This window comes from Pholcus phalangioides, unplaced genomic scaffold (genome assembly GCF_987345545.1).
Source record: "Pholcus phalangioides strain wild (caught in Gottingen) unplaced genomic scaffold, Ppha-v1.0 ptg000040l_1, whole genome shotgun sequence".
Classification (NCBI taxonomy): domain Eukaryota; kingdom Metazoa; phylum Arthropoda; class Arachnida; order Araneae; family Pholcidae; genus Pholcus; species Pholcus phalangioides.
Genome location: NW_028301626.1, coordinates 6,746,167 through 6,757,298, shown reverse-complemented (window position 1 = coordinate 6,757,298; position 11,132 = coordinate 6,746,167). Strand labels below are relative to the sequence as shown.

The following is an 11,132-nucleotide window of genomic DNA, read 5'->3' as shown; positions in this document are numbered from 1 at the left end:
TTATGCATAATCACCGGCGTATCAATTTTGCAGATATTAAAATGCGTAGGAACCAATAGCAAAGAAGCCGAAATGTCGTGTAAATGAAAAAGTCGTATAAACGAGGTTCCGTTGCATATTGTTGCTCCTTGTCAGCGGAAAAAATTTCTGGTCTCATGGGTGTCCGTTATCGAGAGGTTCTACTGCATATTCAGAGCGATTAGCCCAAACGCACGTGAACGGATAGCATCATTGAGAAGAAATATTATATTTCTATATACTGTATATTTCTCCTCTAAGGGAGGATCGTCTACTTCCTATGGCGTTTTCCATTATGATCTCGCTCAGCTCCTGTTTGTTTGGAATCAGCGCTGCCGGTTGTGACGTCACCACTAATGTGCGCCCTATTGCCATGGAATAACAAGATGAAATTGAAAAAAAAACTCGCGGAAAAAGAACCGCGAAAGTCAAAGCCAACCAAAAAATAAAATATTAGGAATTTTTTTGAAGTCATCAACTTCTGGTATTCAAAGGCTGTGCTGTTTCTTCAAGTGTTTCGACGGGTTCTGTCGGTGAGTCTCAAGTCGAACCTCGGCAACGATTATCACTGGTGAATCGGTCAGTATCGGTGAATTTATTTTTTATTATTTTGTGTGATAAAACGCTCATGCACATACCGCCATTCGGCATTTCAGCTTGAAACTTTCGATGTTATTCTCTCGCATATCTATTACAATGACCCCCTTCAATTGATTAGACCGGACACTTCCGCTTATGAGAGCCCGCTTCCGAAACACGTTTCCTCCGAAGCATGTTTGCACCTAGTCTCTTTACAACGAATTCGAGTGATTTCTGCATTCTTCTACCCAGGGCCTTATTAACAGCAGTATTTACCGGAGGGGCACAGCGGGCAAGGGCGGCAAATTTGAGGAATGAGTGGGCCAAGATAATCATTGCAATGTAAGAAGGGTCGCAAAAATTTTGTGGCCTACAAGCGGTAAAACCATAAATTTGTCTCTGCCTGGAGAGAAAGGAACTAGGTCAGTGACCTACAGGTCTCACAGTTATGTCAGTGAACACAAGAGTGTGGGATCAAACGAGTGACCCACATAGCGAGGGGTCAGGTCAATGGAAACCAAAAGAGTGACCTAGAGAGTGTCAGAGCGTGGAAGGGATTTAGAAATCAAGGGACCCAGCTTAGTGGGCGATCAAAAGAGTGACCAAAACAGCGTGTAAAAACGTGAGTGTGACCTGCAGGACAGTTCCAGTTCACTCAAGGGACTCGTGGCACATTTACAGATCAATTACGGTCAGATCACTTATGAGATCCAAAGCATACTCACAAACCACCCGAGTGACCTGCAGCACAGTCCCAGGTAACTTAAGTGATCCGCGACAGATTTAAAGATCGCACGAGTAACACGCAGCACAGTTCCAGATCACTCAATTGGTTCGCGGCACATTTACAGATAACTCAGGTGGCACGCGACACATTTACAGATAACTCAGGTGGCACGCGACATATATTCACATATATCACTTGAGTAATTTGCGGCGCAGTTCCAGAGCACTCAAGTGGCCCGCGGCACATTTCCAGTGTCACTGAAGTGATACGCGAGACAGTTCCACATCACTTAGGTGGTCCGCGGTGAAATCCCATATAACTCAAGTGACCCGCGACATATTCACATATCACTTTGAGTAATTTGCGTCACAGTTCGAGATCACTCGAGTTTCCTGAGGTGCATTTAGAGATCACTTAAGTGACCCGCGGCACATTTCCAGATAGCTGAAATGACTCGCAGTGCAGTTATACATCACTTGGGTGGCCCGCGAACATTCTTAGATAACTTGAGTGAACCACGGCAGAGTTCCAAAGCATCTAAGTGATCTGCGACGGCGCTGTTCCAGATGATTAAGCGTTACTTTCCAGTGAAGTGGTCCCCTCCAAAAGGTTGAGCACCCTCGGTGTCTGGGGGGGGCGGGGGGGGGGAGTAAAGTAATTAGGACTAACTTCAATCTGTTAGCGGGTTGGTGCAGGTGTGCACTGCGGAATCTGACAGGGTTGCCAATTCAATATTGTAGATATACTGCATTATTATTGTTGTTATTCCTAAAAAAAAAAAAAAGACCTAATGATTGTGTGGTGTTTGTTATTCTTTTGTCCAAAAGGTTCAAACGAATAGGATGTCTCTGCGCCATATCATTCCATACGCGATGCTGTTGGCGACATTTGGCGCTTCTTCCGGTTCCAAGTCGGACGCAAGTCACTGGTCGAGCAACGTCAGCGAAGAGATCGACGATGTCAACTACTTCAAAGGTGAGGATCGGGTCATTTTGACCCAGGGGGGGTGTGCTCGACATTTTTTTTTCAACCCCGACCCGAAATCAACAAAAAATGATCAGATTCGTGACCCCCATGGGGGACTGTTTTGACATTTAGTAAAACCAGTGACGGAATAAGTGCATTTATAACAGGACTGTACGCGGATTTGTACGACTCGTCTGCAAATCCCCGAGAATCAAGTTCGGTTCGTGACCCATAGTCCGTGAATCCCTGGCTGTAAGTGGATTTGAACGATCGGGAGTCAAATCTGGATCAAGTCTTGGTTGGGACCCACAGATTAAGAGCCTTAGGCTGTAAGTGAATTTATACTACCCATCTCGGAAGCTCCTGCTACCAGGGCCGTCTTAAGAGTATCATGCCCCCCCCCCGGCCGAGTGGTTTTTCGGAGGCAAATCCTACCTGGCAAATCCTAGAAAATTTCAACTGGATCTCATTTTTGTGAGGCCCCTCTTCTCTTGAGGCCCCCGGGTGGTCCCATGCGTTAAGACGGCATTACCTGCTAGCCATAGCTCAAGAGCGCCCATCTCGGAAGCTCCTTGCGAATCAAATTTGTGGTCGTGACCAAGAATCCCCTGCTGTAAGTGGATTTGTACGACCTAAGGCGACAGTGCGACCCATCTCGAAAGTCCCTACGTATCAAGTCTGGGTCGGGACCTATAGCTCAAGAGCCCCTGGTTGTTAGTTGGTTTAAACGACACATCTCGGAAGCGCTTGCAACCCGTAGGTTAAAAACCCTTGTTTTAACCTTTGAACCCTGTTCAATGCTTACTTTTTGACCGAGGCTCATAGTGACCCCACAGTTGGTGGTCGACTGAAGTTTGGTTTTCTGTAGTTTTTCAACTCCGAGGCGCGAATGCGAATAGATTTTCCCGATGAAAAAGTCCCGTCACAGGCCGTCCAAAAAATGTACAAGTAGGTAGCAGCACTAAAAAATTCATGCAAAGGTAACAAGTTTGGGCCGTGACCCATAGTTCAAAAGCCTCTGGTTTCAAGTGGATTTGTACGACTCATCTCGGAAGTCCCTGCGACCCGTAGCTCAATAGCCCATGACCGTTCGCGAATTTGCTCTACATTTCTCGGAAGGCCCTACTAATCAAGTTTGGGTCGTGAATACACCAAATTACTCTGAGGGCTGCATTCGGCTCGTGGACCATGGGTTGAGAAAGTCCAGATCAAGGGCGGGCCACTTCATTGATTTGAAAACGTGTCTGGGCTTGTCCAGAACACCAGCGCAGGTTACTAAAGTGATCTGTAAATGTGCTGCTGTGGTCGATTAGGAACTATGAAACTGTGCCGCGGGTCACACTTAAGTTATCTGTAAATGTGCCACGGACCGCTCAAGTGATGTGGAATTTTTACGACCCCTGAGTCACTGTAGTTATCTGTAAGTATGCCGAGGGCCACTTTAGTGATATGTAACTGTGCCACGGGTCGATCAAGTGCTGTGGGATTTGTAAGACCCCTGGGCCACTTCAGTTACCTCGGGTAGATTAGGTGCTCGCCAATGATCTGTAAATATTCCACTGGTTAGTAATCTGAAATCGGTGAAATTAAGTGATCTAAGAAGGGGGTGTGTGACACTTAAGTGCTCTGAAACTGTGCCGCAGGTCACTCAAGTGGTCTGTAAGTATGTCGCGGGTGAGTCAAGTGATCTGAGAATGTGCCACAAACCACTTAAGTGATCTGGGAACATGTCACGGGCCACTCAAGTGATTTTAAACTGCATCGGGGGGGTCATTCAAGTGATCTGGAAATGTGCCGCTTTGTTCATTTTTACAAAAATTATGTTTAATGTCTCAAGGCCAAATCAGATGACTCCGAGGGCCGGCGGATCAGATCGATACGATTTATTGCCGCAACTTGTTTCTCGTAGCCCATTAACGTTATCTTCTTGTTCTTCACTTGCAGATATCGGTGTCTTGAGCAACCAGACCATCACATTCGTCACGGAAGGTGAGTATCTCCATGTATCTTTTGTACCAAGAGTGATCAACCTTTTCGGGAGTGCGGGCCACTTCATTTGTCTGTAAACGTGTCGCGGGCCACTTGAGTTATTCCAAAACTGTGCCGCGGGTCACTTGAGACATCTATAAATGTGCTGCGAATTACTTAAGTGATCTGAAAGTGTGCCGCGAGCCACTTGAGTGTTCTGAGTATGTGTCGCAGGCAATTTGAGAGATCTGGTGATGCGCTTCGAGTCACTTAAACGGTCTGGAAATGTGTCGAGAGCCACTTAAGTGATCTTTATAAATGCAGCGGGCCGTGCTAAAATGCACCGTAAATGTGTCACAAACCAATTAGCGATCTGTAAGTGTGAAACGACCCACCCATTGATCTGGAAATGTGCCGGCCCCGCCAATTATGTAATATGCAGATGTACCACTGTGGCACCACGTACTACTTAAGGAAACTGGAGGTGTGTCGCGGATCGCTCAAGTGATTTGGAAATGCGTTTGGAGTCGCTCAAGTAATCTGAATATTCGCGTGAGCCACTGAAGTAATCTGAATATTCGCGTGAGCCACTGAAGTAATCTGAATATTCGCGTGAGCCACTGAAGTAATCTGGAGATGTGACACAGACCACTTGAGTGGTTTGATAATCTTTCGTGGACCGCTTGGGTGGTTTTGTTATTTGTCACGGGCCACATCAGATGACTTTGAGGGTCACGGGTTGAGCATGTATGCTTTATGGTGCACAAACGCGTGGCCGACAGAAAGGGTCAACAATTTGACCCCTTTCGGTCCGGCGGAGTGTGTATGTGTGGGGATGTCTTGTTAACCCGTTTTGTGATCCACGAACCCCTCCGTTCTAACGAGGACCACCCACACAGACATGAATTTTATGGTCTTTGCCACCGTTCTGCCATTTTAGTCTAATTTTCTTGACCACACATTCCTTAAATTTTCAGCCCTGTGCTATTATAACCAGCTTCCCCCCCCCCCTCCCCACCTGTAAATACACCAGTCTCTAGGTTATTCTTTTGGTTGGTCGCTCACTGACTGGGTCCTTCACTCTTTAAAGCCCCGTTCACATGTGCAGAGATTGCGGTAGCATTGGGAGTGCTAGCACCCACTTGGCGACTTTTTTCCCTCCGTAAGGTTTGGTGAAAATTCTTGAAGCGGGTTTTAAACCCGTTTTTTCTATTTCCCATGTGAACGGGGCTTAAGTCACTCTTTTGTTTTAGTCACTCTTTTGGCCGCTCACTAACCAGGTCCGTTCTCTCTAGTTGACTCTTTTGGTCAGTCACATGCTTACACGCTTTTTTTGGTCATTCACTGAAAGGGTCCGCTCTGCCCCCCGTTGCCTACACGGGTAGGCCGTGTTTAGATAAAGGATGTTCAACCACCCCAACAGTACGGGCCAGTTCATTGATTTGAAAACGTGTCGTGGGCCACTTAATGGTCCCTGGTGACTCGAGTGTTCTGTAAATGTGCCCCCGGGCCGCTTTAATGATCTTGCATTGTGCCACGGTGATATGTAAATGTGCCGTGGGTCACCAAATGGTCTGGGAATGTCCCGTGGGTTGCTTAAGTAGCCTGGAACGGCGCCGCGGAACACTCTGTTGTGATCTGGCAACACTCCCGATTAATCTGCATAACAACGAGCATGCGCGGCTAGTGCGACGCCGACCTTGAAGCATATTGTCACGAGTTGAATGTGATCATCACTAGTACTGCTACTACTTCTGTTTAACTATGTTACTTAATAAATTCTAGTCAGTTATTAGCATGGTCTTGCTGTGTTTCTATCATTTCCCAGTCATACAAGTGACTGTAAATATGCCGCTCGACCCACATGACCTTACGCCAAACGAACTTACATCCCTTGTGGGACAGAGCGAGGGTCAAGGTTGGTCTGGATGTAAATATGCCGCGGCCCGCTCAAGTGACCTGCGAATGTTCCGCAGGCCATTGAAGTGATATATGGAGCTGCACAGAGCGTCACTTTAAGTGATCTGAATCTGTGCCGTAAACGTGCTGCTTGGTCCATTTTCACAAAATTAGGTTTTTAATCACGGGCCACATTTTGTTCGCGAGGAATGGGTTGAGCATGTATTGATATTGATATTCGTACAACTCAATGTTAGAAATGAAAAATCGTATAAAACTGACTCTTGTCTCTCTCCTTGTACAGCTTTCGAAGGGAACATGTGGTTAGCTGTATGCATTGCCGTGATCCTGACGTTTGGCACATGTTGCGTAGTTTACTTCTTCGGAGCGATCCTGCACTTCTTCGCTACTTTGCACAAACGTTTCTGAAAAAGCCACAATCTCATTGAGGTCGCGACGTTGTGTGAAGACGTCAATTGTTTTTCTGTCATGGAAAGTAAAATAAATACTCTTGCAAATGCTCTTCGCTCCAGTTATATATTTCTGCTTTTTTTTCCCTCCCAGTAAGCCATTAACCCCTTTACTATCACGAACGCAATATTGCGTTCAAACGCCAGTAGAATAAATTCGAACAAAATTCTATGTTTTCTTTCCTCACTCTTCACCATCGTGCAGCTTTATAGTAACCCTATAGCTACAAGAAGAAAAAATAATAATTGTGGTCTCTATCATGGGATTTAAATGACCCCTAGTCATGCATGTCCATTCATATACAATTGCAAATAAAGAACCGTGCGTGGTCAGACATATAACGAAGAGAATCAGATTGTACAATAAGTTCAGGGCCCCCCCCCCTATTTTAGGGTACCTAAAGCAGTGGTTCTTAACCTTTGATATCAGGACCCGGCGAGTGTTGAGAAACACTGACCTAGAGGCTCCTTAGGGAGTACTACTCTAGAATACTTGTGGTCCATCTGTGGTCCTGCAATATGTCCAGCCCATTTCCATTTCAAAAGTTCAATTCTTTCCATGATATCATACACCTTTGTGTGATTCTTTATCCAAGTGATTCGTTTTCTATCTCCCCTTGTGATACCTAGCATACATCTTCCCATGCTCCTTTGTGTTGTCTGTAGTAACATATACCAGTATAAATGCAGACCCGTAGCCAGAAATTTCGTTTCGGGGGGGGACCAAAGTGATAAAACAACATATTTGGCAATCTTTTTCCCTTTTCTCACATTTCGGTGGGGGGACCAGACCCCCCTTCCCGCTACGGCCTGATAAATGTATACACAAAAGTGCGAGACCATATAAGCGGAATAAAAAATAAATCGGGGGCCCCAGCATGAGACCTTAGGGACTCCTAGTCGTGAATTTTCAGATACATTTTCAAAACCTATGAGAGGTCAGGCATAACGAAAACAATCAGGTTAAACAAGGAGTTTGGTATCCCTTTGGTAATTACCCTTTGAAGTACTACAGCAGCGGATCCCTAATACTTTACCTAGTGGACCTTCTCTCCCCTACTCGGGATTCTGGTGTCTGCCATGGACCCCCACTTTTAGTCGTGGACCCCACATTTATTAATGAATGCGATGCGATAGCAATGTCATCTAATGGACTGTGGAAGAACTAAAACAACGTGTCATACTCATATCGAGAGAGATCTCCACAAGTAAAGTTTTTGTCAAATCATAACAATATCACTACTGCAGTCTACCAACGTTACAGCCGGGATTTTGCGTGCAAATTTGATTTTGACCGTTTTTTGAATTTTCTTTTCAAGTAATTTATTTATTCTTTTTAAATACAAATACAACGCCACATTAGGCAAACTGCTCAACGAGGTGGCTGATAAACAGATGCCCATAAAAATATGGATGTCATATATTTCAAAAATACAGCAACCCAATTAAAAATGCAATTAACACAAATTATAAACAATATATATATGCATGATAGAATACTATACAATGCCCATAAAGAATATTATGGTTGTCTTAATCTAAGAATGGATGGCTTCTCGATTTACCCCAACATGTTTATCGTACTTCTTTTTAAACGTGTCAATTGTGTTACAATTTACTACCTCCGGTGGTAAGCTATTCCATTTATTAACAACCTTATTAGAGAAAAATTCCCTGCGACACCATAATCTAGCATTGTCCCTCACCAATCGATACTGGTGTCCCCTTGTAAAAGCAGTCGATTGGCGGTGTACTAAAAGTTCATGGTGCATTCTATCCATCTCATTGAAAATTTTGAACACTTCGATCATATCTCCTCGACATCTGCGTTCATCCAATGTATATATAAGGCAACAAATAAAAGGCAAATAGCAGGAAATACTAAAACATTTCTTACGCATTTCGACACGCTATGGGTGTCGTCTTCAGTGGATAAGAATATCACGCTGACCGAGTTTACTTACACGGAGGCGCTTCGCTTCATTCTTGCCACGACGTTTGGCTTGGACAGACGTACAGTTTTTTCTTTCCGCTGAGCAACCGAGATGGAAGATTTGGAAATCAATGAAGTGGGAAACTCGGTCAGTGTGGTATTCTTATCCTCTGAAGACGACACCCATAGCGTGTCGAAATTGCATAAGGAATTTCTTAGTTTTTCATGGTATTTGCCTTATTCGTTGACGATTTTTTGAATTTCATTATGATGTTCGGGTTAAAAATATCATCTTGTTGCACAGAACGACTCTGGGCGAATGATATTTGTGGCAAAGATGAGACGATGAGTCACCAGAACCGGCGGTTTGTTTACTTGAGCACCAGCACAGTTCAAAAGGAACGAGACAGAACCATTAGCCTACGCAAGGGGGGGGGGGGTTCTAAAGCAGAGATTACAGTGTTCTTTTGCAGGAAAAGATTTAACCCCCCCCCCCCCCGAGAAAATTCTGCGTACGCCTATGGACCACACAATAGTACTAAATTACTACAGCATCACATCGTTCACCCTCAATTTGCTGCAATTAACGATTGTGAACGCCCGTGTAAATTATTTGACATGCTATTTTATGTAACAAAAAAAGCGCATTAATACAAAACCGGCAATTTTTTGTCACCCCCCTCAGAGCTGGTACCCGGTGCGGGTCGCACCCCCCGCGTCCGCCTTCCTACGCCACTGCGTGGACCCCTAATAAAAAGACCATGGGACCCCTGAGGAGGTCCAGGCACCACCAATTGGAAATTGCTATACTAGTAGCACATCGCAGTGGATAAAAAGTAAATATAGTTAACCCTTGGTTCACGAACGCCTTGGTTTGCGAGTATTTTCTCGTGTATTTAATCTTAGTTTTCCATTTTTTTTGTCGGAGAAATATTATCAGCTAAAGTAAACATATGCAGTGAAACCTGTCTAAGGCGGACACTGTATGAGATGGAAACCTGTCTTAAACGGAATCAAAATATAGTCCGTTCAGTGATTAGGGCTTTGATTTGCACCTTTATAAAACGGAATATTATTTCAGTCCCTAGACGTTCCGCCTCGTACAGGTTTCACTGTATAAAAAAGGGCATTTTATTGATACATAATTCACGTTTATTGATTGAAAAATTTCACAGTGAATTATTAAAGTACTTTATAAATTATAATTTTCACTAAAACGACGAGTTAACCGAATGACGGCCGACTCAACATGAAGCCAACGAAGCTAGAGATCACATACGAAGGTTTTTAACAGATGGTTGATGCTAAGATATCTTTAAGAAAAGAGAGAAAATTCAACTGCCCTTGCGGTGTCGGGAATCGAACCCACGTCCTTTCACTTTCCGTGGTCTAGGGCGTTCACCGGGAGAGTGAAAGGACGTGGGTTGGATTCCCGACACCGCAAGGGCAGTTGAATTTTCTCTTTTTTCTTAAAGATATCTTCGCATCAATCAGCTGTTAAAAACCTTCGTATGGATGGCAGCGGGGCTAACGAGAAAGAGACTCTCTGTCTCGTTAGCCCCGGGATGGCGGAGAGTGACATCATCCTTGGATACAGATCACATGACTTTATCTGTGTGATCTATCGAGCTTACATTACTGGAGGGAGCATCCAACAGCCACGACGGCAGCGACATCGAATGCAAGGAAATCACGTGACTCGGTGAAAACACGGTTCATGCCTGGCAATTTGCCGATTCAAATGTGCAGTTCAGTTTCTAAATATTGTGTTTTAGCTAGCGATTTGTTTCTTTCATTATTGCTGAAATTATTTCTTTAATGCTAAAATTATTTCTTTAATGCTAAAATTATTTCTTTAATGCTAAAATTATTTCTTTAATGCTAAAATTATTTCTTTAATTTCTTTAATGCTAAAATTATTTCTTTAATTTCTTTAATGCTAAAATTATTTCTTTTATTAATACCGGAATTATTTCTTTTATTGATTCTGAAATTATATCTCATTAATTCTTGAATTATCACTTTCATTTATTTTGAAATTATCTTTTCATTAATGCTGAAATTACCTGTTTCATATTGATTTTGGAATTATCTCTTTCCTTAATTCTGGAATTTTCACTTCCACCAATCTGGAATTATCTTTCATTGATGCTTTACAGCACACCAACTGCAGTCATATATCGCCATATGGCAATTTCCAACTAGCGGAGTTGGGTGGGAAATGAAGGCATCATCTATCTGCGGCAGGGCCGTCTTAAGAGCATCATGGGCCCCCGGACCAAATGATTTTTCTGAGGCCCTACCAGGCAAATTTTCAAAAATCTCTAACAGATCTCATTTATGTGAGCCTCCCTTTTCTCTTGAGGCCACCGAGCCGTGCCCATGCCTTAAGACGGCACTGATCTGCGGTCGCCCCAGGCTCGATAGATAAAGAACTTTTCCGATGTTCTTTTGGCTGGATTCGAACGCATTGACCTTGACGGCAACCTTCATAGTAGAAGACGAGCATCTTAACATTGCACCACCCCAGTATTTCGTTGATGCTGGAATTATCATTTTCATTAATTTTGGA

At 43.9% G+C, this 11,132-nt stretch overlaps 1 protein-coding gene across 1 annotated transcript; it reads left to right on the top strand.

Annotated features, from left to right (window-relative positions):
• The first annotated feature begins 487 nt into the window (after window positions 1-487).
• On the top strand, window positions 488-6,678 carry LOC149065415 (uncharacterized). The gene is made up of 4 exons (XM_089254233.1): window positions 488-597; window positions 2,152-2,299; window positions 4,235-4,279; window positions 6,462-6,678. The coding sequence occupies exons 2-4, from the start codon at window positions 2,167-2,169 to the stop codon at window positions 6,584-6,586; spliced, it is 303 nt and encodes a 100-aa protein (XP_089110359.1). The 5' UTR covers window positions 488-597; window positions 2,152-2,166; the 3' UTR covers window positions 6,587-6,678.
• The last annotated feature ends 4,454 nt before the right edge of the window (window positions 6,679-11,132 follow it).